Below are 27,409 nucleotides of genomic sequence, written 5' to 3'. Positions count from 1 at the left end.
GTCCTTGGCAGATACTGAGCAGCATTATTCAGAGATTGAAAAGGAAGGGTTGGCTATTATTTTTGGTGTGAAAAATATTCCACCAGTATGCCTACAGCTGGTATTTTGAGTCATAACAAACCATAAGCTTTTTCCAGGGTCTTTCCAAAGAAAATAAAGCAATTCCCCCCACCACCTCGGCTCAGATCTAACGTTGGGCCTTGATACTGGCTGCCTATGAATACTAACTTGAGCACCGCCTTAGGAGTGCGTATTGCCAACGCAGACACTCTGAGTTGCCTACCTCTGCCCACGATCTCAGCTCCTTTGCTGGTGCTGTCATGACGTTCAATATTTCATATACCTTGTCAGTATCTGTGAAACGGACTAAAGCTTGGACCCAGAAGGACCCACAGTGTCCAAGATGCGCCATATGATCGTCAGTGGTGGAATCCAAGGACACCACATATGTCATGGAGCCCCTCCTCATGAAAAGACAAGAAGTAAGTGTTGAAGACGGTATTATCCTTTGGGGGCCCCAGGGAGTTGTCCCCCGCCCAGGTCAGTGCCCAATTCTATGGAGTTACACAACGGTCACCCCGGGGTATCCAAGGTGAAGATGATCGTTAGGAGCTACATTTTCTGGCCCGGGCCCAATGCAGATAGAGGTGAAGCAATGCTCCTTGTGCCAGGAGAACCAGAGGCTCCCACGTTCAGCCTCCGTACACCCATGGGAATGGCCAGGAAGACCATAGGTACTGTTGCATCTAGACTTCGCTGGTCTGTTCTTTAGGTCAATATTCCTCATTATGGTCGACGCCCATTCAAAATGGCTGGAAGTACATCTCATGTCCTTCATGACTTGTTACACAATAATAGAAAAGCTCCGGCAAATCTCTGCACCGACGGCACACAAGAGGTCCTTGTATCTGATAACGGTACTACCTTTACCAGTGGGGAGTCCCAGGCGCTCATGATGTCAAACAGCATCAAACACATCCGGACGGTGCCATGCCACCCATCGTCCAATGGTCCAGCAGAGTGGGCGGTAAAGCCACTCAAGAATAGAATGAATAAACAGCCAGTGGGTTGCATGGACACAAGGTTGGCTCAATCCCTGTTTGGCTACAGAATCAGGCCTCACTCCATGATGGGGGTCTCCCCAGCGTAATTACTGATGGGTCAATGACTGCAAACCCAGCTCAACTTGCCATTTCCAAATTTGGCGGGAAGGTGGAGTCCAAGTAGGGGAGCCAAATGAGGAATTACGACGGCAGGAGATCCGAGAGAACATTTAATAATAATAACATTAACATAACAATAAGAACATTTAAAACAGGAAATATGTTTGGAACTTCGGAGATTGCACCGCTTGGATCCCAGGAGTCGTGTCGGGGAAGACGAGGCCTCGCTCCTATAAAATCAATGTCCAAGGAAAGGCTGTGAAAAAGCACCTGGACCACCTGAGGAGTAAGGAGTCCACTCCAGTGGACACTACAGCCCCAACGCCAGTTTCAGCCACCTCCGGCACAGGGTTTCAGCCCAGAGGGGATCCTCGGGTCATTCCGCTGACAGTGGAGACGCGGGATCGAGGATGGAGGCTGAGGAGACTGGTTTGCTTCTAGCGGCCAGCCCCGGGGGTGAGCCCCATTCTGCAATCCTCAGGCATTCGCCGAGGAAGCAAAGGTCCCCAGTCTGCTTCAGGTTCCCCGATCCAGCTTCACTTGCCGCAGATCCAAGGCCCAGCGCCAAAATGCAGAAGAGGCCCCCAGGAGTGATGGGGCTGAAACAGACAGGGATGTTATAACCCTCACTGAAACCACGGGGGAAATTGCTGATTGATCTCCCCGTGGGCTTTGTAGAATAGGAGTTCCCGTATTGAGCGGCAGAGGCTTGCCCAATCGGGGCTCACCAGCGGGGCATTAAACATTGACTCCCAGACCCGGACCAGTGCTTCCTGACAGTCCCGAGCTGGGATATTTGTTTTTTATGTCATGGCTGCAACTTTAATCATGTTTGGAAATATACCCGCTTTGCCTTTTAGCCTCTGCATCCTGAGATTATTACAGGGAGATAATAAGGTGGATGACCAAAGGCTTAGTAAACGGGGCAGGTTTTAAGGCATTTCTTGTCGGAGGAAAGCAAGGCAGAGAATTATCAGGAAGGCATTCAAGAGCTTTGGTCCTCAGCAATAGACCATCAACAATGGAACAATGAAATCAGAAAGCACAGGATGTCAAAATAAGATGAATGCAGTTATCTCAGGAGGTTGTGGATCTGGTGGAGGTTACAGTGATAGAGCGGGGTGACATCATGGAGGGATTTAAAAACAAGCATTAGAATTTTAAAATTAAGACTTTACTTATATGGGTGTCAATGAAATTCAGAGAACTTGGACGTTATAGGTGAACAGGACTTGCTGAAAGTTAAGACTTGAGCAACAAAGTTTTGGATGACCTCAAGTGTATGGAGGATAGAATGTGGGAGACCAGACGAGTGTGTGCTGGAATACTAAAGTTACGAGGTAACAAAAGCATGAATGAGGGTTTCAATAACAGTTGAGCTGAAGCAGGGGCAAAGTCGGGCAATGTTACAGAAGTAACAGTTTTGATTATCATAGAATTTACAGTGCAGAAGGAGGCCATTCAGCCCATCAAATCTGCATCGGCTCTTGGAAAGAGCACCCTACCCAAGGTCAACACCTCCACCTTATCCCCATAACCCAGTAACCCCACCCAACACTAAGGGCAACTTTGGACACTAAGGGCAATTTATCATGGCCATTCCATCTAACCTGCACATCTTTGGACTGTGGGAGGAAACCGGAGCACCCGGAGGAAACCCACGCACACACGGGGAGGATGATCATTATCATTGGTCTCATTATCGAAGAAAGGACATACTTGCCATAGAGGGAGTGCAGCGGAGGTTCACTAGGCTGAAATTGGGGAGACGGCTCTCTCCTAAGAAAGATTGTTTAGACTGGGCTTGCATTCATTGAGTTTAGTGAAGGAACAAATACGTGGTTGGATACTCATCCCAAAGTTAAATATGCACAGAGGTTGTGAACAGACTGGATTACTCTCTGACTGTTGGCAGGAAGATGGGTGGAGTTGACAGCTCAGGAATGAAACTTGGAGCAGGGATTAAAAACGGCTTCCGTCGTCCCACTATTTAATTGAAGGACATTTCTCCTCATCTAATATTGGACAAGCAGTCTGATAATTTAGCAACAGTGGAGGAGTCCACAGAGGTGGCGTTGAGGTAGTGATGGGCATCATCGGAACACACCGAATACTGTGATAATTACTAAGCAACAGCATTTGCGGTAAGAAATAAGAGGGGGCTAAATATGGATCTTTGGGGGACACCAGAGAGAACGAGAGAGTAGGAGAGAAGCCATTTCAAGCGATACTCTGGTTACAATTAGATGGATAAGAACGGAAACAGGTGAGAATAGTCCCACTTTGCTGGATGACAGGTGGAAAGTTTGAAGGAAAATGGTATGTCTAACCTTGTCAAAAGATTAAGACAGGTTGAGAGAATGAAGAGGGATAATTCACCTTTGTCATAGTCATATGGGATGTCACCTGTAATTTTCATAAGAGCCAATTGTGAACTATAGTGGGTTGGAAATTTGATCAGCGAGATTCAAATATGCTGTTCCAGGAGAGATGGACACGGATTTGGGAGGTGACAACACATCCAAGGATTTGGGAGGGGGAAGTGAAATTTTTTTTTATTAAGAGAAGGATGGTAATGGAAGGAACAACACTTTGAAGAGAGAGAATTGGTAATAATACTGGCTAACATGGATACCAACAGGGGAATGAAATGAAAATCGCTTATTGTCACGAGTAGGCTTCAATGAAGTTACTGTGAAAAGCCCCTAGTCACCACATTCCAGTGCCTGTCCGGGGAGGCTGGTACGGGAATCGAACCGTGCTGCTGGCCTGCCTTGGTCTGCTTTAAAAGCCAGCGATTTACCCAGTGAGCTAAACCAGCCCCTAATGGTTAGTGAGCAATCACCAATTGAGGCAACAGGAGGTGGGCCTGATGGCCAAGGTAAGCTTGGAGGGCATGCAGGTAGATAGCAGCGAAAGATGTGGGTTCAGGGTTAGGGCAAGGGGAACATTCAAAGAAATTCAGTCCACTGGGCTAATGAAAGGGAGGGAAGTGGCAGAGTCAACCAATTGGCTGGCTTCAATTTTAATAATAAAAGAAGTCGATGAGCTCCTCGTGTTTGTAGGCAGGTGCAGGAGACGGAATAGGGGTTTTAGAAGACAGTTTGAGGTAGGGACAATAATTTCATAGAATTTACAGTGCAGAAGGAGGCCATTCGGCCCATCGAGTCTGCACTGGCTCTTGGAAAGAGCACCTTACCCAAGCCCATACCTCCACCCTATCCCCATAACCCAGAAACCCCATCTAACACTAAGGGGCAATTTGGACCCTGAGGGCAATTTATCATGGCCAATCCACCTAACCTGCACATCTTTGGACTGTGGGAGGAAACCGGAGCACCCGGAGGAAACCCACGCACACATGGGGAGAACGTGCAGACTCCACACAGACAGTGACCCAGCGGGGAATCGAACCTGGGACCCTGGCACTGTGAAGCATTTGTGCTGGGTGTTATCTTTGCAATTCAGGATAATCCTGGAATAATTAACAGTTTTATTAGACAAGAGCAGAACACAATAGTGCTTTATGTGATCCAGCAGATTGGATTGGATTTGTTTATTATCACGAGTACAGAGGTGCAGTGAAAACAATTTTTCTGCGAGCAGATCAAACAAATCATTAAGTACATGAAAATAAAATAAAAGGAAAATATATAATAGGGCAACACAAGGTACACAATGTAAATACATAGACACCGGCATTGGGTGAAGCATACAGGAGTGTAGTATTAATCATGTCAGTCCATAAGAGGGTCATTTAGGAGTCTGGTAACAACGGGGAAGAGGAAGAAGCTGTTTTTGAATCTGTTCGAGCGTGTTCTCAGACTTTTGTATTTCCTGCCCTGTGGAAGGAAATTGGAAGACTGAAGTCGGGTGGGAGGGGTCTTTGATTATGCAGCCCGCTTTCCCCAGGCAGCGGGAGGTGTGGGTGGAGTCAATGGATGGGAAGCAGCTTCGTATGATGGACTGGGCTGTGTTCACGAATCTGATCTGGCAGCGAATGGTTCAACCAGTTGTCTGACTTATTCTTTCAAGTCTGGGTCCCACTGACCTCAAGGGAGTGAAGATGAAGGCCAAACTGAGGGGACTGAGGGTGAGAGAGAGTAATGATTTTAATGGAGTGAAGTATCCTTTCTTCCCTGTTTACAAATTGCAAATTGTTGTTTTTTTTGGAATCCTAACAATTGCGCGCAGTTTTGGTCTCCTATCTATGAAGGGCCATAATTGCCATAAGGGAGTGCAGCAGAGGTTCACTGGACTGATACTTGGGTTGCCGAGACTCTGCTATGAAGAGATTGTTTTGACTGGGCCTGTATTTATTTGAGTTTAGAAGGATGAGAGGAGATCTGAATGGAATGTATGAAATTCTAATAGGGTTGGGCAGACTAGATGCAGAATGGATGTTTTCCCTCGTTGGGTAATCTAGAACCAGGGGACACAATCTCGGGATACGCGACCGGCCATTTAGGACTGCAACGAGGGCAGTAGAGAGTGAGCGTTTTGAACAAGAGATGATAGAATAGAACAAGGTGAGATATAATCAGGAATTCTGAAGAAACCTCTTTACCCACAGAGTGTTGAGCCTGCTACCACAGGGAGTGGTTGAAGAAATATCGTAGATGTTTTTAAGGCGAAGCTAGACAAGCATTGGCATCTCGGATCCCAAGTCTCCACTGACAGTTATGATGGTAAAATCCAATATATCCTCTGTACTCCTATCCAGATGGTCAAAGGAGGAGAACGTGGCAAAGGATCAGGAAGGTCAGGCCAAGGTATGAGCTGGTAACAAGTTCCTCACTGTGGCTACGACAAATCTTGGGGCAAATCTTAGAAGATAAAGCCAAGTGGGGAGGCTATATTAAGGGGAAAGGTGTCATCACCCACACCCAGGTTTCCATCAAAGCCTCCAAGCTTTCCAATACATTCCTCTAATTCTGTTTTCTTAAACATCCCAAATTAACCATGCTACATTGGTGCCATCCTTTCAGTTGTCAAGGCCCTAAACGTTTAAATTCTCTCCCTAAAGCTCTCTGCCTCTCGAGCTCGCTTTCCTCCTTTAAGACACTCCTTAAAATAAACCTATTTGACCAAGCTTTGGTCGTCTAATATATCTTTATATGGAATCATAGACTCATGGAATCCTTACAGTGCAGGAGGCTATTCGGCCCATTGAGTCTGCACCAGCCCTTGGCAAGAGCACACCACTTACGCCCATGTCTCCATGCTATCTCTGTAACCCAGTAACTCCACCTAACCTTTTGGACACTAAGGGGCCATCCACCTAGCCTGCACATCTTTGGACTGTGGGTGGAAACTGGAGCACCCGGAGGAAACCCACACAGACACGGGGCGAAAGTGTAAACGCCACACATTCACCCGAGGCCGGAATTGAACCCTAGACCCTGGAGCTGTGAGGCAGCAGTACTAACTACTGTGCCATCATGCCGCCCCATATAACTCAGTATCAAAGCTTGTTTTGACAATACCCCTGTGAAAGCCTTGGGATATTTTATTATGGCGAAGGAACTATAAACGCAGCAGTTTCCAATTGTGGTGAATCATTATAGCACAATTCACACTGTCACCACACATGTTGTACCATGCCTCTGTAAGCTCGGCACACGAGCAGTTGCGCGGCTCTGCCCCTAGGGGGGAGGTGTACTGGGAATGTACGGAAGTGTATACTGGGCTCCACCCTTGGCTCCGCCCATGACTACTCCCCCCCCCCACTGGTTGTATAAAGCTTGGCAGTCGGAGCCTGCCTGCCAGTTCATCTAGAGTTCACCTCGTCACAGGCAGGCTCTGTCGTAAGACGATTAAAACCACTGTTCGCTTCTAACCACGTGTCACGTGAATTGATGGTCTCATCAATTTAATCGTCTTAAGAAACAGTAAGGAACGACTATGGAATCAGCCCTCAAGCCTGATCGACTGAAACTCGACCCACAGGATGCAGAGGCGAAAGACATTTTTTCACATTGACTCCGATGTTTTAAGGTCTACCTGGCTGAAGCAAGCACCAATGAAACGATGGAGGAGCAGAAACTCAGCCTACTGCACGCAAGGGTGAGCCATCGTATATCACTCAGTTAAATTGTACCGGCTCATATACAGAGGCCCTGGCCCTACTCGACAAAATGTACGTGAGGCCCGTCAATGAGGTCTACGCATGCCACATTTTTACTACTCGCCGCCAGCGCCCCACAGAATCGCTAGAAGAATTTCTAAGAGACTTAAAAGCCTTATCCCGGGACTGTAATTACCAGACAGTAAATGCTGCTGAACATAGAGAACTTGCTGTCCGCGATGTCTTTGTTACAGGCCTTAGATCGAATTCCATGCACCAGCGAATGCTGGAGAAAGGGGCTCAAAATTTAGAAGATACTGTTGAAGTCGCTACAACTTTGGAGGCCTCGTTTCGTAGCCTCACCTCGTTTCCTGCGGACTCCGCGACCCCGTCATGGGCCCCCGACCAGCGACTGCCCCAGGACTGCACCGCGCGGCCGCACAGCCACCATGCTGCCCCAGCCTGCCACTTTTGTAGCCAGTCCCAGAACCCGCGGCAGCACTGCGCGGCCTGCAACGCGACCTGCAGCAGCTGCGGGCGAAAAGATCACTACACCAGAGTGTGTCTGGCAAGAAAGGCCACGGCACAAAGCAACCGCTCTCCGCACTCGCAGGCCCGCAGGCCCCGGATCGCTGCGGCCTATACCCTGATTCCGCCCCCACTCACCACGTGCGATCCATGGGGGCCGCCATCTTGGCGGACCCCCACCATGCAGCCGACCACGTGCGACTCATGGGGGCCGCCATCTTGGACACCATCTTCCTCGCCGCCCACCACGTGCAACCCACGGGGGTGGCCATCTTGGGCTCCATCCTCTCCAAACTCAGAAAATTTGATTGAAGACTGCGACCTCAGCGGGCACTCATCGCATGGCCACCCTAGCGCAGCCGACCGAGCCGCCGACTACCCACAACTCAGTCACACTGGACCAATCACGCCCAAAACATCTCCACAACTCTATGACGACGGTCCAAATCAACGGGTACAGTACACGGTGCCTTTTCGACTCCGGGAGCACCGAGAGCTTTGTACACCCAGATCTGGTAAGATGCTGTTCGCTCCCTGTTTTTCCTGCACGGCAAACTATCTCCCTCGCTTCGGGTTCCCACTCTGTCCACATCCAAGGACGCACCGTCGCGACTCTAACGATCCAAGGCGCTAGTTACTCTAATTTTCAACTATACGTTCTGCCCGAACTCTTCGCCCCACTTTTACTGGGACTCGATTTTCAGTGCAATCTCAGGAGTCTCACCCTCAGCTTCGGCGGACCTCTACCCCCACTCACTATCTGCAGCCTAGCCACGCTGCGAACCTCCCCCCCTCATTATTATCCCCTGTCATTATCAGACTGCGTATTTTACATTTCAATTTCACATAGTACACAAATCATTAATGGTGGCTAAACAGGTTGAGAAAGTGATTAAGATGACAAACAGGATGCTGAGATTTACGAATAAGAGGCACAGAATGCGAAATTCAATAAAAATCTGGAATTAAAAGTCTATAAAAACCCACCTGGTTCGCCAATGTCCTTTGGGGAAGGAAATCTGCTGTCCTTACCTGTTCCAGCCTACATGTGACTCCAGACCCAAAGCAAAGTGGTTGACTCTTAACTGCCCGCCTGAAGGACAATTAGGGTTGGGCAATAAATGCTGGCCCAGCCAGCGACGCCCACATCCCATCAACAAATAAAAAAACAAATAAATAAAATATGAAGTTGTGAATTATAAGTGGAAATGGAAATGGCACAATATAGTGCATTCCTTTAATATATTATATTATAAAGTTGCTCTCTAACTTCTATTCAATTGTAAAACGGATTGGGTCGGATTTTCCGTCCATTCACGTCGACGGGATTCTCTGGTCCCGCTGCCATGAATGGCAGATTTGGCTGAGCGCCAAATTCCCTGTTTTTCGCTTGCAGCGGTAAAGGGGCGGAATCACAGGGAGAATCCCAGCCGCTATTTCCAATACAATTACTGCTGTAAGAACATTTTTTTTTGAGACCTGTCTTTCCGAAGAGTGGTTTAATTAATGGTTTAGAGATTACACAGTTCACTTTGTGCCCCAAGTTTAATAGTTTACATTCGCTGTTGATATCCCCCATTTTTACCTGTTTGCCACCAGTGGTCTAGAACAGGAACTTTGAAGACGCTTTTGGCCCATTGCAAAGTGTTTGCATCACAATGTTCACCAGCAACAAACAACGTCCTGAACCTGGAACAAAATAGTGGTAACTTTTATAGTGCAGAGAAATTGGCTGCTTCCATTAACTTCACCTCACTCTAACCTTGCTGTTCTCAGCCTCCTAAACATTCCCAGTGATGCACAAAGTAAGCTTCAGGCACTTTATTGGGCAATTTACAGCCTTCCAGTCTTAAAACATTGAGTTCAACAACTTTAGATCATAACCGCCAATTTTGTTGGACAGCAGGCACCATTAATGCTTCTGCTGTTACCACTTACACCTCCTCGATACTCTAGGTTCCATGTCCTTATTTCTCCTATTGCCATTCGCTTTCTCTGCCTCATACAATTATTCCTTTTATCATTTGATCACCCTTCCCTCTAAACCAACACATTCACGTTTATTCTATCCTGAGCCCTCCACCCCAGCCCCCTTCTATTCCCCCAACCTGTCGTTGATTTTAAACTGATGATTCTCCAACTTCTTTCGATTTTAATGAAAAGTCTCCAACCCGAAACAGTAACAAATATGCTCTCTCTCTTCCGTTGCTGCCCTACCCAAAGAACATTTCCAGCATTTTCTGTTTTTATTACAACCATACCAAATGAAGAAGGCAATCGTCTGGATTTTCACTCTCGGGACGGGTAGCACACGTGGGGAAATTTCCTGACCCACCACACTCGCCCAAGGAGAAACCCCCCCCCCCCACCGCCCCCCACCAATTGAACAGTTTTTGTTTTGCAAGTGGGGGGCAGATATGAGATAGTCAGGCTTGCTAGATGAAAATCAGAGGTGGGCATAGGGCTATTAATGGGCTGTTTAAAGGACTCATTCACTCCCCATGCCACCTTCATGTCCCCCATGCCAGCTCATGGCCTTACCCACCCCATGTAACTTAATGGCAACCCATTCCACTCACCCATCACCCTTGGCTTTTATACCCTCCATGCGAACTCAGCTAGTACCTATCGTGAGCAGACTCCAGAAGCCATGTTGAGATAAAATAAAATGAAGGTCCAGATACCGATTATAATCTTAACATTACAAAAACACACCCATTCATGAAAATCCATCCAAAACATTTAAATCCCCTCAAGTACTTAATCCGTTATAAAAACACACATCTATTCAAGGGGGTGGAATGTTTGGGGGACTTCTTTCTGGAGGGTCGGTTTGCAAATCCAGGGGAGTTATTGAAGAAGTTTGGGCTTTCACAGTCGGAAAGCTATAGATATCTGCAGATGAAGGGCTTTGTGAGGAAGGTCTTCCCGTCCTTTCCAGTAGAGTCGCCAGTCTCATTGTTGGAGAGTATTCTGACGTTTACAGGGATGGAGGGGGGGGGGGGGGGTAACTCGGGAATTTCCGGGAGGATACTGGCAGAGATTACTGCATCCCTGGTGGGGACCAAGGCCAAGTGGGAGGAAGAGTTGGGGGTGGAATTAGATGAGGGAATATGGTGTGAGGCCTTGTGTCGGTTGAACGCTTCTTTGTCGTGCACGAGACTGAGGCTCATACAGTTCAAGGTGGTGCACCGGGCTCACTTAACAAGGCTAAGATAAGTTGGTCGTTTGAGGGGGTGGAAGATAAGTGTGAGCATTGTGGGAGGGGCCAGGCAAATCATGTGCATATGTTCTGGACTTGTCCTGAGCTGGTGAGATTTTGGGTTTCCTTATTCCACACCATGTTTGCGATTCTACAGATGGAATTGGAACCCAGTCCCCTTGTGGCCATATTTGGGTTGTCAGACTTGCTGTCTCTGCAGAGGGTTGTGGGGGCGGATGTCTTAGCCATTGCCTCGCTGATCGCTCGCAGGCAGGTGCTGTTGGAGTGGAGGTCAGCTTCTCCACCCAATGCCTCAACATGGACGGGGTATCTTATGGAGCTTTTGCATGTTGAGAAAATTAAGTATACATTAAGGGGTTCAATTAAGGGGTCTTATAAAAGATGGTGTCCTTTCATTCTGTTTTTTTAAAGAGCTAGTCACTGTCAGCAGCTGGGGGAGTTGCAATTTTGTTTCAGGGTGTATATGTTTTTTTTTGTTCTGTACACATTAACAAATGTTCATTAAAAATATATTTTTTAAAACTTCCGTTCATAACCCCACATCAAAGAATCATTTCATAATCTCCTGTCAAGTTCCGAAGTTCAAATGGCCCTGCTGAGTACAAGTTTCCCTCAGATGTGAATCATGCCCCGTCACTTTACCCCTACTGGAAAAAGGGATCCATCGGAAATAAGACAAGGCTTCCGCTTCCTGCCCGCCATTTTTAAAGGCCCACAGAGTTTCCAAGATTGGGCTCATTTCAACGAAAAATGTATGAAGCTTTATACCACTGTACAGCTTGAGGTAGAGGCATTCAAACATTCTTCTATATGAAGACCTATATAAAAATGTGAGCAATTTACAAAATATATCTAACTAGAGTGGAATCTGAAGACTCTGACAACCTGCCAGCTGTTCCAGCAATTGCAATGATATACTGAAGTTGATGGGGGTGCAGTACAGGTGCTAACTACATCTGAACATCAGCTAATTACATTTTTGCTCTGGACCCTCAAGGAAGCTCATTAGTTAAAGGAGATAGGATATTATTATTCCCAAATTAAGAAAATGCATAGCCAAGCTCCACACAGACCCAACATTGCCAATTGATCTCAGAACAACTCAAAAACAAAGGATGAATCTTAGAATAGCACAGAACAGAATGAGGCCTTTCAGTTCATCATGTTCACACTGGTTCTTTAAAGAGCAATAAAGTTACTCGTACTGCCCTGATCGTTCCCATTTCTCTGCACTTTTTTCTCTGTCTAGTATAGTGTTTTTAGTGGTTCTTTCTAGTGATTAGTACTGTTGCTTCACAGCGCCAGGGACGCGGGTGTGATTCCTGGTTTGGGTCACTGTCTGTGTGGAGTTTGCGCGTTCTCCCAGTGTCTGTATAGGTTTCCTTCGGGTGCTTCAGTTTCCTCCCACGGGGAGAATGTACAAACTCCGCACAGTAACCCGAGGTCAGAATCAAGTTACCTGGCGCTGTGGGGCAGCACTGCTAACTACCGTGCCACCGGAAGGAAGTGGTGTGTTCAGTGTCCTTGGAGTAGCAATCAATACCTTTCCTATTTGCAAACTTTAGCAACTGTTATCAGCACATACTCAGCTCTTCCACAAACTCAGCCAAGGCCAGCAAAAAGTACAAAGGATCTAACCTGCAAGTTGTTAATGCTGCCTTTAAATGAAAGTGAAAAAAGTGAAAATCGCTTATTGTCACGAGTAGGCATCAAATGAAGTTACTGTGAAAAGCCCCTAGTCGCCACATTCCGGCGCCTGTTCGGGGAGGCTGTTACGGGAACCGAACCGCTTGGTCTGCTTTCAAAGCCAGCGATTTAGCCCTGTGCTAAACAGCCCCTAGTGCTGCTGGGGGGGGGGGGGGGTTGTCTCTTGCGCTGCTGAAAACATGAGATTATTAACTACAGTACCAAAAGTTCAAAACAGCAGGTGTGGCATCAAATCAAATGTAAGCAAATGAATGACATCACTACCTATCTATTCCACAAACTTTTAAGCATGCACATGGAATGCCCATACTAATCGATGTGCCATTGATACACACTGTGGAAGCAGTGCAAATACCTTTTTTTTATTAATTAATGAAGGTAGGAACAAAACTACTAGTGCTAGATTTTCTCGCCAAGCACTTGTTATACTTTTAAAATTTGCTTTTAAATATTTGGAATGATCACAGAATCATACAATTTACAGTGCAGGAGGCCATTTGGTCTATTGAGTCTGCACCAGCCCTTGGAACGAGCGCTCCATCTAAGCCCACACCTCCACCCTATCCCTGCAACCCCACTTAACCATTTTTTGGACACTAAGTGCAATTTAGCATGCCCAATCCACCTAACCTGCACATCTTTGGACTGTGGAAGGAACCCGGAGCACCCGGAGGAAACCCACACTAACACGGGGAGAACGTGCAGACTCCGCACAGACAGTGACCCAAGCCGGGAATCGAAGCTGCTACCCTGGTGCGGTGAAGCAACAGTGGTAACCACTGTGCTACCGTGCCACCCAAGCGAGTTGGATTGAATATCTTTTTCAAACGTGATTATTGGATATATTTTGATAACCTGTGCCTGACGATCCTGCAGAGCCGATTTTGAAAATCAAATGAGGCTTTGCTTCAACGGTTGTCTTTTTAGGCCCAGACACAAATTGCCTTTGAAGCAGCTCATAAAATTCTGGATCTCTCAGTGCAGTAAAGCAGAAAGCAGCAAGGTCTTATCCAGTACATCAGCAGAACAAAAGTATGTAACTTCCCCAGAAACTCCCCCTTTTTGTGTAGTTCGGAGAATTAAGATACGGAAAATGTAGAAGTAAAGCCGTCGAGAATGTTTGAGCTGAATAAACATGGGCCACTCCTCGAAAAATAATTGAGCAGAAAGCTCAACTGATGCGCAAAACTCCGGGACTACATTCTGCAGTTTCAAAATAAAAATGCTGATTTACCGGCGATTTTAACACAACTTCAAGACCGGGGTGTAGGACCTGACAAAGGGAAATAGCTGAAAGATTGGATCAGACAGGTGGAATTCTCTTGCTGTCTGGTGTTTCAATAATTCAAATCAATAAATCTTGGGGAGGTATGTCTGTCCATAACTAAAGGCATTAATTTGAACGTGGGAGTTAATGGACAAAGAATAGCCAAAGTCCATCTCACTCACTTCCTACCGTCAAGATCGTTGCATGCTACAAAGACTAATCAATCACTTTCAATTTGTCAGCGGTAAGCATGCTGAGAGGAAAATTGCAGAGATGCAACTTTGGGATCCATAGCTCCAAGGTCATTTAATCTGCCGAACCATGCAACACCCACCACATGTCTCAAAATACTCACCTTATTTTCTTTTCTGAAAGCTTTCATTTCCCCAGTTTATTTTAATAATGGCCATGATAAGTTTAAATGGTCAATTATTTACTTTAAAAATCAAACACTTCCCCCATCTATCTTTCCGTTGTGAAAACAAATCGCTAACAGCTTCAGTGTCTTTGTTACAAGAGTAATCTAGCTTTTATCAGAGGTGAAGCAAATTGACTTTTTAAGCTCTGCCAATAAGTTGGCTGTAACCAGGCTTTAAGCTGCTGGGAAACGCCTGGAACTCGCATGGCACAAGCATCACTTAACTTTTCACAAGTTATGCAAATGATTGCAAACTGCATTTTTTTTGGTCACCAAGGGGCAATTTTACCATGGTCAATCCACCTGACCTGCACATCTCTGGACTGTGGGAGGAAACGGGAGCACCCGGAGGAAACCCGTGCAGACAGGGGGGAGGACTGCCAACTCCACACAGTCACCCGAGGCTGGAATTGAACCCGGGTCCCTGGCGCTGTGAGGTAGCAGTGCTAAACACCTTGTCGCCCAATTTAAATTGGTCCATTCATGCAGTCACCTGGATGCCTGAAACCCGGTTTACATCACACTGGTGCAAATGAGGTGCTCAGTCTCGTGTCCAGAAACGGGTGTGATTGCTTCACTCCCAACAGGGAGCCAATGTGCTTCAAATTGTTCCTCTACCAGGTCCAAATAACTTTGGCTGAACCTAACCCAGGTCGAGTGTCAAAATGTCAGATTATGTTCGCCATACATATTGAATCCAGCATCCCTGCATGAGGTAAACTCGGCTGAGGATTACACTGGAGGGAAAAATAACCCTATAAAAGTTTATTTGGCCATTAAGCTCGTGAAAAGTCACCTTGGAAAATGGTACTGTCTGCCAAGAACCGCTTCGAAATCTTGCTGGCGAATGGCTCTCAACGCAGTCGGTGCTGTGAACATAGCTACTACTCCGTGTTCTGATAGTAAACGAAAATATGATCCAGCATCTGGGGTCCCAACAGGTTTGCCCTGAAAATCGGAATGGATAATTGAAAATACATTGCTGGGCTGAAAAATAAATCTACTCCAGCAAACCATTACAGCAACCACCTTCTTTTAAAAAATGCATTATATGAAGCTGTCTCATTATGAAGCCAATAATTCATATGGGTACATTCCACCAATTTCATAGAAATTACTAACTGGCATCAATACTTGTAGAAATGTTTTCTAGAGTAGTCCCTAAGTATGAATTTTAAATGGTTCCTAATTCTTATCTCTTTTCAGGAATTAAAATATTAAAATCTGTGAGTTCTCACTGGATAGTTTGACAGGATGTGGAGATGCCGGCGTTGGACTGGGGTGAGCACAGTAAGAAGTCTTACAACACCAGGTTATGGTCCAACAGGTTTGTTTCAAACACTAGCTTTCCGGGCACTGCTCCTTCCTCAGGTGAATGAAGGAGCTTCAGGACGGCCTTCAGGACGCGCGACAACGCAGAATCGCAGAGCAGAAACTTGTAGCCAAGTTCCGCACACACGAGTGCAGCCTCAACCGGGACCTGGGATTCATGTCGCATTACATTCATACCCCACCATCTGGCCTGGGCTTGCGAAATCCTACCAACTGTCCTGGCTAGAGACAATTCACACCTCTTTAACCTGAGGTTACCCCTATCTTTGGATCTATAAAGATTCAATTACCTGCAAATGCTCGCATTCTAAGCATTGTCTGGCATATTTGAATTTGTTTATATATGTGTTTCTGGAACATACCTCTTCATTCACCTGAGGAAGGAGCAGTGCTTCGAAAGCTAGTGTTTGAAACAAACAGGTTGGACTTTAACCTGGTGTTGTAAGGCCTCTGAATGGATAGTTTGCAGACAGTATTATCTCGCTTATGCACACCAGGCTGTGTTGTGTGGCATGTTGACATATTTGCATCATAGGTGCAATCTGATACTGTTACAATTCTCTATTTTATGCTGTCTCTTATTGTTGCCACTTTCAGGTTTACAGGGGAATGTTGTTCATCTGGCGAAAAAAATAAATTAGTGAATATTTGCATATGTTGTTACTTTATTAAAATATGATCCCACGTGACTTCAAAGTTGAAGACCATGAACAGAAGACAAACAGGTATCTCTAGTTATTAAGAAATCTTCACAGTTAATAGCACATCAATAAATTAATAAATGACATGGAAATTATCAATCATTCCAGTCATTATACCTACAAAATGTTAATCAGCTGAGCCTTGCAGCAAATTCTATTCTCCTAAAATGTACTTCTACTTTGTAAACAGCCAATTATCATACAGGCATTTAAGTTAACAAATATTCAAATTAAGGTTGTGCCTGAGCTAGCTGTAAAATGTTTGGTTGGATCTGATCTGACCGGGCAGCAGGGTGGTGCAGTGGTTAGCACTGCTGCCTCACGGTGCTGAGGACCCGGGTTCAATTCCAGCCCTGGGTGACTGCCCGTGTGGAGTTTGCACATTCTCCCCGTGTCTGCGTGGGTTTCACCCCCACAACCCAAAGATGTGCAGGGTAGGTGGATTGGCCACGCTAATTGCCCCTTAACTGGGAAATAAAATAATTGGGTACTCTAAATATAAAAAAAGAAATAAAAAGGATATGATCTGAGCACTGATGTACCCAATACTGTCTCACTTCAAATGTAGGACAAAACGATTTTTAAGTAAACATTGTTTATAATTTGTTCTACATACAGCAAGTGGCTTGACTTATATTTACAGCAGTATACAGTAGTCCCCCGTTATACCGCGCTCCGCAATACCGCGGTTCGCGATATACCGCGGGGGGGCTTATGGACCCCAACTATCAGTTGTGTCAATTTCAGCAGCCGGATCACTTTGATCCGGAGAGGGAAGCTGCTCTCACTGAAACAATCAGCCGGCCGCTGAAATTGACACTGCCGGCTGCTCACTCCCTCCAATCCAACTTTTAAGTTTTAATGTTTCTGATTGGAGGGAGAGAGCAGCCGGCAGTGTCAATTTCAGCGGCCGGCTGATTGCTTCAGTGAGAGAGCAGCTTCCCTCTCTGGATCAAAGTGAGCCGGCCGCTGAAATTGACACTGTTTTAATTGGATCCACGATGGGGGTTTTAAATTTATTTAAAAATCTATGCTAGCGCTTCCCATTGTGAGTCTACGGGGGTCTGACCTCTCCCCCCGCCCCCCGTAGACTCACAATGGGAAGCGCTAGCATAGATTTTTAAATAAATTTAAAACCCCCATCATGGATATCCGCGGCTCGGATACAACGCGGGCGGCTGTCTTGGACCCCAACACCCGCGTTATAAAGGGGGACTACTGTAGTAATAGTCAATGAGAATGGGCAGGATTCTCTGGCATTCCAGCCTAGTGTTTCTCAGTGGTGGGATACTCTGTTCTCACCGCTGTCAATGGAAATTCCCATTGAAGTCACCCCACGCAGCCGGGAAACCCAAGGGACGGGGTGCACTGCTGGCAAAACCAGAGAATCCGCCTCCAGTGAACAGCCGGAGAATTAAGACCATAAGACATAGGAGCAGAATTAGGCCACGCAGCCCATCGAGTCTGCTCCGCCATTCAAACATGGCTGATATTTTTCTCATCACCATTCTCCTGCCTTCTCCCCATAACCCCTGATCCCCTTATTAATCAAGAACCTGTCTATCTCTGTCTTAAAGACCCTCAGTGACATGGCCTCCACAGCCTACTGCGGCAGAGTTCCACAGATTCACCACCCTCTGGCTGAAGAAATTCCTCTTCATCTCTATTTTAAAGGATCGTCCCTTTAGTCTGAGATTGTCTCCTCTGGTTCTAGTTTTTCCTCCAAGTGGAAACATCCTTTCCACGTCCACTCTATCCAGGCCTCACAGTATCCTGTAAGTTTCAATAAGATCCCCCTCTCATCTTTCTAAACTTCTAGGCCAGCATTTTCATTGCCCATTCCTCACTGACCTCGAGAAGGCGACGGTGAGCAGTCTTCTTGAACTGCTGGAGTTCATATTTACTTGATTGATACCTGAAATGAGCAGGTTGTTTTATGAGGAACGGTTAGACAAACTGGGCTTGTTTCCACTGGAGATTAGAAGAGTGAGGAGTGATCTGATTGAAGTATAGAAAATCCTGAATGGTCTTGACAAGGTGGGCGAGGAAAGGATGATTCCTCTTGCGGGTGAGTCCAGAACTGGAGGTCACTGTTTAAATATTAGGGGCAGCGATGAAGAGAAATGTTCTCTCTCAGAAAGCTGTGAGACTTTGGAACTTTCTGCCTCAGAAGGCAGTGGAGTTGGGGGGTCATTGAATAGCTTTAAGGTGGAGGTAGATAGTTTGGTGTTAGGCAAGGGAATCAAAGGTTATCGGTGCATGTGGAAATGTAGAATTCGAATCAGAAACAGATCAGTCATTCTCTTACTGAAGACTGGAGCAGACTCGAGGGGTCAAATGACCTACTTCTGCTCCCATTTCGCATCTTTGTAAAATCTAGGAGATGCAAACCGCGTTAGATAAGCCTCAATTACTTTACACCGAAAATATCAAATTGGACCATTAAAATTACCCACCTTGAATGACAGAGCAATGGGTGTTTGCATCAATCAACCTTTGGGGCAGTAGGAATTTGGAATTTTCACACTTGTCCGCCCTCAACCCAATCCCTGAGAGATCCGGGTTTCACAGGTCGACAACAGCGCTATGGAAGGAGCTACTTCCATAGATCGGGGTGCTGGGAATGCCGCAGCTAAGTGATTACGTCTAGGATTCAAAAGATGGGTTTCGAAGATGGGGAGAAATCACAGTCAGGGTGAGGGAGATTGAAAGTTGCAGGGGAGGAAAACTGGGGAAGGTTGGTGACTGGACATTGGGAGAAAGGAAACTGGACATCAGGGATCTCAGCCAGAAGCAGCACATTCGAGATGCTCTTTACTTATTGTTTTGTATTTCAAATGTAAGCAACCTCTAGGATTGGTTTACCCTCAAGTACAGGTGCAGTGGGAAACTAAATGCATTGAACTTAATGACTATATACCTTACCTGTAGCTCCCATTTTCTCTTGGACAACTGGTACTATTGAAATATCTGCAGTATAAAGAGTTAGACCATAGAATTTACAATGCAGAAGGAGGCCTTCGCGTCTACACCAGCCCCTGAAAGAGCACCTACCTAAGCCCATACCTCCACCCTAACCCCGCAACCCAACCTAACCTTTGGACGCTACGGGGCAATTTACCAATCCACCTAAGCCGCACATCTTTGAACTGTGGGAGGAAACCGGAGCACCTGGAGGAAACCCACTCAGACATGAGGACAAGGTGCAGACTCCACACAGACAGTGACCCAAGCCGTGAATCAAACCTGGGTCCCTGGCAGTGTGAAGCAACAGTGCTAACATGGGATATGCTATGGAGAAGATGATGTATTACCGACATAAGTCAGTTATGTGTTAGATTCTCAAGAGGGGGGTTGGAATCATGCTCAGGAGCAACGGGCCAGTTCATTAAGCTGTTTAGATGGTGGTCTCTGATATGTGGGTCTGATGGGATAGGGTGGGGAGGATTTGCATTGTGGAGGAAGGGAGCCTTCCGAAGGACTTTGCGGGGTACCTACGTTCTATACTTACCCCTTGACCCATCGCAGGGACCTTGGGGTCAGGACCATGCTTAAAAATACTTATACCAATCTATGCCCGCGTGAATCCTGGAGACGTAAAGATTCGGGCTTCCAGCCCATTAGTCGGATGCAAACGGGTTCAAATGACCCATTTGCATCCTCCTGCCCGTGCGTGTGTGTAGCTCACTGCCGCTGTTGGCGGGAGACTGAAACACCGGAACGGAATCAACACCCGGCACTATCCCAAGACGCGATTCTCCGCCGCCTCGGGAACTCCGCCACTGGATGCAGAGAATCCACCCAGTTAACTCTTGTTTCTGTCTCCACAGATGCTGCCAGACCAGCTGAGTATTTCCCGCATTTTCTGTTTTGATTACTGTATACAAGCTCAAATTTGCCTCTTCTATGGGAAACTGTTAAAGGAAGAATAATGAATGGTGTTGTGAGTTACAGTGGCTTTTAGTTTGTTTATAACCTTCTTTGCTGCTAACAGCGAAATTAATGAGATTTTGAGGCATCTTCTCGCCTTTTCTTTCTCTATAAATGTTCACCTTTCTGGAGATGTTGCCTCCTAGCTGGAATATAGTTCCACAGGCACTGGGTCCTCTCTGGTACCTCATCTAATTGGTCATTGTTCGCATGAGGATCTAAAGAGTCACCATCAGTCAGCTCGTCAACTCCAGATGCATCAAAGTTAAACCCAACCTAATGAAAACTTCCAGGGGGTTCACTCGCAAACTCTCCAGAAGTGGAAATCTTGGCAGATCTTTCTTAGCGGCACTAATGAGGTCTAGCTGAGACTGGTTAGACCAAACCTTATAAGCTCATTATTCAGGACCACGAGAGGCAAGTTTTGTCGTTGACCTGCTTAAATTGCTTATTAGTATAGCCTGTTAAACTACAAAATAACGTTCGACTCACCTCATACAAAACGGTTGTATTCCCATGGAGGAGCGGCGCATAGCAAATATAGGAATGCCCCACAACCCAGCCAAGATCAGAAGCTGCCCACCAGACCTGGAAAATGCAAAGCAAAAAATCTTTTATTTAAATGTACCACAAAAAGAAGTTTTGGTAAAAAAATCTTTCACAAGTAATAAACTGTACCTCGCCAGGCTCGAGACCATACACATTTGACATAGTCCAGTTTAGCGTCACCACGTAGCCACCAGATGCACGCACGACTCCCTAAGAAACATTTTGATAATCAGCTTCGTTTGGCACACGTATTTCCTCCCACTTGAGGTGGAGTCAGTACATTACAAACGAACTGAGCATCCCCAGGTTGAAGAAACAGATATAAAATAGATCTTAGCTCTTGATTGTGAACAAGTGATCCCTGCCTGAATTGTGTACATGTAAAGCTCATATAGCTGGGAACAGGGTAGGGTTAGGCTGTTCTTTGCTCAGGGTTGACCTATCTGCTTTCACTTGTCTTTCTCACAGTTGAAGAATAAGCAATTGGATGTGCGAACAGGGGACCTCTAGAAAACTCCCAAGCAGAATTTTAACATCAAGACATTGTTCAACTGGGAGCTAAACGTAGATCAATGAGCACGGGGGTAATGAGTGAATGAGATATGATGCGAGCTATGATACAGACAGCAAAGTTTTGGATGAGTTCAAATGGAGTGTGGAAGATGGTACAGGAGTCAGATGTGCATTGACCAGTCACGGTAACAACAGAAAGGATGAAGATTTTAACAGTGGATGAGATGAGGAGAGCTTGGGTGGGGTGACTGTCTTAGTGGTTCCACAGGTGTCAGCGGATGCTCATCTTTGGGGTCAAATATGACAGTAGTCGGGTTCAGCTTCAGGCAGTTGCCCGTAAAAGAGATGGGGCCTTAATTTTAGACTTAGCCAAATTTGGAAACGGAGGCAGGTGGGTGGTTTAAATGTCCGCCTGTCCTCTGAGCTTTTTCCGAGGGACAGGATGGAGCCTGCAGTGGTCTATTATGAGAACTGACTGGGATTTGCCAGAGGTGTCGGGGAACAGTTCAGTTGCCTGGAGGAAACCTCCTCCCTGTGGCAGGATGGGGTGAAAAATGAAAAATGAATGAAAATCGCTTATTGTCACGAGTAGGCTTCAATGAAGTTACTGTGAAAAGCCCCTAGGTCGCCACATTCCGGCGCCTGTCCGGGGAGGCTGGTACGGGAATCGAACCGTGCTGCTGGCCTGCTTGGTCTGCTTTTTAAAAGCCAGCGATTTAGCTCAACCAGCCCCAGTGTTGGTGGCCAACACTGCAGGCAAACCTAGATGTCTTCCTTGCTTGTCTGAGTGCACGAGTGGCCATTGGCCACCCTGTAGAGGGGAACCTCCCCACAGTGGTGGTCTGGCTGCAAATGCCATTTTTTAATGTTATATTCAAGAAGGCTAGGGAGAGGGGGGCCTCTCTTGTTAAGCACCTTCGCCATCATGACATCTTGTTGCTCCTTTCAAGCTGTAAGGCTCTTTGGCCCATCAACTCTGATAGTCCACACTGTTCTTAATTGGAGGGCATGTCTGTTTTCTAGCTAAGATTTGACTGCCAAGAGAAAAATCACAATGGGCGACTACCTCCGCTTATTATGGACATCCAACTGCCCATCTTTGAGCCCAATGGCAGGGTCTAGAAAGGAAAAATTCTGCTGATGGAATTGGTGGATGGGTAAAGCATTATGGTGGTGACCAAAGAAATGGCTTTAGTCTTCCCAATGTTTAGTTGGAGAACATTTCTACACATAGCGAACAAAAAAGTTTGACGTTTTAAGAGACAGTGAGGAGGTCGAGAGAGGTGGAGGCGAGGTAGAGCTGGATGTTTCCAGATGATGATGTGGAGGAGCACGATGCTGATCAGAAATAATAACAGGACAAGGATAGAGCCCTGGGGACACGAGAAGCAACGATGCAGGACTGGGAAGAGCAACCAATGCAGGTGATTCCCTGGACCCACTGGATAGATAAGAATAAAACCAGGTCAGTGTATTCCAATTAGGTAGATAGTGGAGAGAGATGATGATCTTGTCAAAAACTGATTAAGAAGGAGGAGGGATTGTGTACCATGCTCACATCCACCAAGAAACTCATTTGAGAAATATGAAAAATATTCCAGGTAACATTAAACTATTTTATAAATTTAGAATACCCAATTCATTTTTTTCCTCAATTAAGGGACAATTTAACATGGCCAATCTACCTACGCTGCACACCTTTGGGTTTGAGAGAGTGAGACCCACACAGACACGGGGAGAATGTGCAAACTCCATCGAACCCAGGTCCTCAGCGCTGTGTAAAGTAAAAATGGGAACATTTGTCATTTGAAACATGGAAGTCTGGCAAAATCTGACCTGAGGGTACATGAGAAAATGTAGAAAAAAATCCCACGAAGGGTTAACAGCAGCTGCAAAAGAAGGTTTTTAAATGCAGTTAGACTTCATCAAACAGGCGTTAAGAAAACAGCTTGTGACTGCTCAAGCTGTAAAATTAATGCCTGTCTTTCAAGTTAAAGCAGATTGAACGTTTAGTTACATGAAAAAAAAACAATATTTCACACCTTCTTTGAAGTTAATTATTTTAGTCAGCAGCTAAAAAAGAATTGCCAGGGTCTTCAGTTGAACTGGGTGACAAATGTTTAGATGTGAAATCCTGCTGACACCAGTTGAATATGGGAAGCTGGAGACAACGTGTCCACGAGAACACAGGTTAACCCCAAATTGGAGTCAGAGTTCTGACAAGCTACGGGCACTATTTGGTAATAAAGCAACTTTAGAAGTGACAGGAACCAGATGTAACACCCCTCTAGGATCAAAGCACTTTTGAACATTACAAGTGAAAAAAATGTAATCAGAGTTCGATGAACTAAAGTCATGCTCAACATGAATACATAGTCATGTTAGAAATAATTCAGACTAAAGGTACCTTGAACAATCAAGAGAAAATAAAGTTACTTTACGATAATGTCATATAAACTTAGTAACTGCTAGAAGGAAAATATAAACCCTAAATTGGTAACAGCCAGCAGAGTCAGCTCTCATAGCTGCCCTCGGTCACGGGAAGGGTAGAACACAGAAACAGCGAATCTATCCGGAAAAAAACAAAAACTAAAGAAGAAACATTGTCAAGGTAGACCTGAAGGTCTTTTCAACCAACCAGGAGAATCCAGAAGCAAGATCTTTTTACTTTTCTGTAAAGACAGTGATTTTATCTTTTAAAAGAAAAAAATAAAATAAAATAACTTAAAGTTTTAACCTGAAACAGTGGTTATTACAAAGTCTACTTTACTTACTTAGCAACGCGGGACCCAGGCTACTAAGTGGTAAGTGGATAAAATCTTCTATGAAGATATGGGTTATACCAGGGAATAATTTGAAAATATAGATTGATCCGATTAGCACCCACCTACGTCTGCATAGGAGTCAGGTAGTGAGACTCCCTGTTCACCATTTAGAATGTCTTATTGACCCTTTTTGTATAGGGGGAATTCTAACTATAGCGGTGAGTTTTTTTACTTCAGCTGTGAGGCAGCAGTGCTAACCACTGTGCCACCGTGCTGCCCTTCCAGGCAACATTAATGATAAAGTTTTAAACCTGTATACATATTAAATACACAAGCCTATAAACAGTTAGAAAATACATTTGCACAATCGTAACAGAAAATCATCAGCATTTTAAAAAATTAACTCACATGTGACACTGGCTGGAATTTGATCCAGCCCCACTCAAGGACCTCATTCAATGCTGTTGGTAGTCACCCATTCGCGAATGGAGGACTCACCATGTGAAAAGCCCGAAAAGCAAAACCTATTGGGGTTGCTTGCAGACTCCTGGGGGAGGTGGCTCACTCAAAGGCAGCCAGTGCCTGATCAAGAGGCCTAGCATCGGGATAGGAGTCATCCTTCTGTCCTTGCTGCCATCTACTCTCCCTCCAAGTGATCCCCACTCTGTGATTCCCCCCTCCCATCTAGGCATCACCAATCTCTGGCCTGGGTCCCTCAGTGATCCTGGACCACTGGCAGATGAACTAGCGGCAGTAATGAAGAGTTACCGACCTCTGACTGGCGTTGCCCTTGATGCCAGGATAGGTGCGCCGCAGCCTGATTATTGCGGCAAGCCTCTCCCTGGGAAATTCCGCCCTCCGTAACTACACGCCTGTGATGTTGAAACATTCACCAGGGAAACCCAAGCCAAGGCAGGAGTATTCAGTTTCTTTACCTTTGGCGTCCCTGTTGTCCCTGATGTGTAGAGGATATACAAAGGATGGTCTGAAGACACTGGGACACAGTCGTGATGCTGAGCAGCAGAAACCTCTTCATCCCAATCCAACTCTTGGCCAGATGTCAAATGAACTCTTTCCTGTCACACCATTAAAAAGTTTGCAAATAGAAATACATGGGTGAATGCAGGGTTTTTAATGAACGGCTGAGTTTTTCACAAATGTCAAATTGTATTAATTATATTATAATGATTTTGAGCAATGTTCATGAACTCACCCGTCCACATATAACAATCCATATTCCCTGATGCATTTGAAGCTCAATTGTCCCAGATGCTGAAACTATTGTGTGGGGCCGGGGGGGGGGGGGGGGTTGTCAGAACCAGGGTTGAATCTCCGATCTACCCAACTCCAACCTCAGAAAATTATAGCACCACAGTTAATGTTCCATACAAGTCAACAAATACCGGGCGAAATTCTCCAACCCCCAGCAGGGTTGGAGAATCGCCCGGGGCCGCCAAGAATCCCTCCCCTGCCATGTCCTGAATTCTCCCACCCGCAAACAGTCGGCGTGCCTCCAATCCCGCCGCCCGCCTCGGAGAATGGCGGGGGCCGGCGGGAGGCTACGGGTTTCTGTGCTGCCGTTATTCTCCGGCCCGGATGGGTCAAAGTCCCGCCGCTGAGAGGCCTCTCCCGCCGCCGTGGTTTGAACCACCTGTGTCGGCGGGAACGCGAGTGGGCCTCCGGGGTCCTGGGGGGGGCGCGGGGCTATCAGACCCCGGGGGTGCCCCCACGGTGGCCAGGCCCGCGATCGGGGCCCATCGATCGGCGGGTGGGCCAGTGCCGTGCAGGGCACTCGTTTTATTCCGCCGCCACCACGGCCTCCACCATGGCGGAGGCGGAAGAGAATCCCCCAGCGCACATGCGCCGGTGGTAACGTCAGCGGCAGCTGACACACCGGCGCATGCGCTAACCGGCGAAGGCCTTTCGGCCAGCCCCGGCGCCGGGTGGTGGGCGTCAAAGGCCGTTGTTGCCGGTTTGGGCGCCAGTCGGTGTGGTGCCAACCGCTCCGGCGCGGGCCTAGCCCCTCAATGTGAGGGCTTGGCCCCTAAAGGTGCGGAGAGTTCCGCACCTTTGGGGAGGCCCGACACCAGAGTGGTTGGTGCCACTCCGCTACGCTGGGACCCCCCCCCCCCCCCGCCGGGTAGGGGAGAATTTCGCCCACCTTCTCCAAATGAGTTTGCTAATGTAAAAAAAACCAAAATGATCTATTGGCCAAAAAATGATAATGATGAGTAAAAGAAATAGAAAATAAGGGGATCAACAGTAAGGGCCCTTACACCAGTGGTGGAGAGAGTAAATGTTTCTAGTGATAAATGGGCATCCATTTAGCATAGTGTGAGCTTGCCGAAGAAAAATGGCATCAGGATTGTACCTCTTAAATGCTTAAATGACAGCAGCTTGGGGAGAGTAGGGCACAAACCTAGAAAATAGTGGTTCTTCTATAGTACAATATGGAGATGCCGGCGTTGAACGGGGTGGGCACAGTGGGAGGTCTTGCAGCGGCAGGTAGGAGTCTATCAGGTTTTTTTTGAATCACTAGCTTTCGGAGCTATATCAGCCATGATCGAATGGAGAGGGATAGGGCCATACGGCAGGGCAAGGTTTATAATTGGGGGAGGGGTAATTATGATGCGATTAGGCAAGAATTAGGGAGCATAAGATGGGAAACTGTCAGGGAAAGGCACAAATGAAAAGTGGAGCTTGTTCAAGGAACAAATACTGCGTGTCCTTGATAGGTATGTCCCTGTCAGGCAGGGAGGAAATGGCCGTGTGAGGGAACCATGGTTCAGAAGAGAGGTTGAATGTCTTGTCAAGAGGAAAAAGGAAGAGTATGTAAGGATGAGAAAACAAGGTTCAGTTGGGTCGCTTGAGGGTTACAAGGTAGCAAGGAATGAGCTAAAAAAAAAAGGGCTTAGGAGAGCTAGGAGGAGGCATGAGAAGTCCTTGGTGGGTCAGATCAAGGAAAACCCCAAGACTTTTTACTTTTATGTGAGAAATAAAAGAATGACAAGGGTGAGGGTAGGGCCGGTCAAGGACAGTAATGAGAACTTGTGCATGGAGTCAGAAGAAATAGGAGAGGCGTTGAATGAATACTTTTCTTCAGTGTTCACCAAGGAGAGGGGCCATGTTTCTGAGGATGAGAGTGTGATACAGGCGGGTAGGCTGGAGGAGGTAGATGTTCTGAGGAAGGATGTATTAGCAATTTTGAAAAACCTGAGGGTCGACACGTCCCCTGGGCCAGATGGG

At 46.4% G+C, this 27,409-nt stretch overlaps 1 protein-coding gene across 3 annotated transcripts in view; it reads right to left on the bottom strand.

Annotated features, from left to right (window-relative positions):
• Positions 1–27,409, bottom strand: part of acss3 (acyl-CoA synthetase short chain family member 3) — a 105,731-nt gene that overhangs the window by 33,281 nt on the left and 45,041 nt on the right. For 2 of the 3 annotated variants that reach the window (XM_038780018.1, XM_038780019.1), the window contains exons 5-9: positions 25,099–25,239; positions 21,015–21,095; positions 20,829–20,924; positions 15,170–15,321; positions 9,344–9,447 (exon numbers count right to left, since the gene is read on the bottom strand). In XM_038780018.1, the coding sequence (XP_038635946.1) occupies positions 9,344–9,447; positions 15,170–15,321; positions 20,829–20,924; positions 21,015–21,095; positions 25,099–25,239 (574 nt within the window). The remainder of the gene's footprint in view (positions 1–9,343; positions 9,448–15,169; positions 15,322–20,828; positions 20,925–21,014; positions 21,096–25,098; positions 25,240–27,409) is intronic. The other variant, XM_038780020.1, reaches the window with a different exon arrangement.

Source organism: Scyliorhinus canicula, chromosome 20, assembly GCF_902713615.1.
Source record: "Scyliorhinus canicula chromosome 20, sScyCan1.1, whole genome shotgun sequence".
Lineage (NCBI taxonomy): Eukaryota > Metazoa > Chordata > Chondrichthyes > Carcharhiniformes > Scyliorhinidae > Scyliorhinus > Scyliorhinus canicula.
The sequence above is the reverse complement of the archived record's forward strand: the minus strand, read 5'-3'. Positions and strand labels throughout refer to the sequence as shown.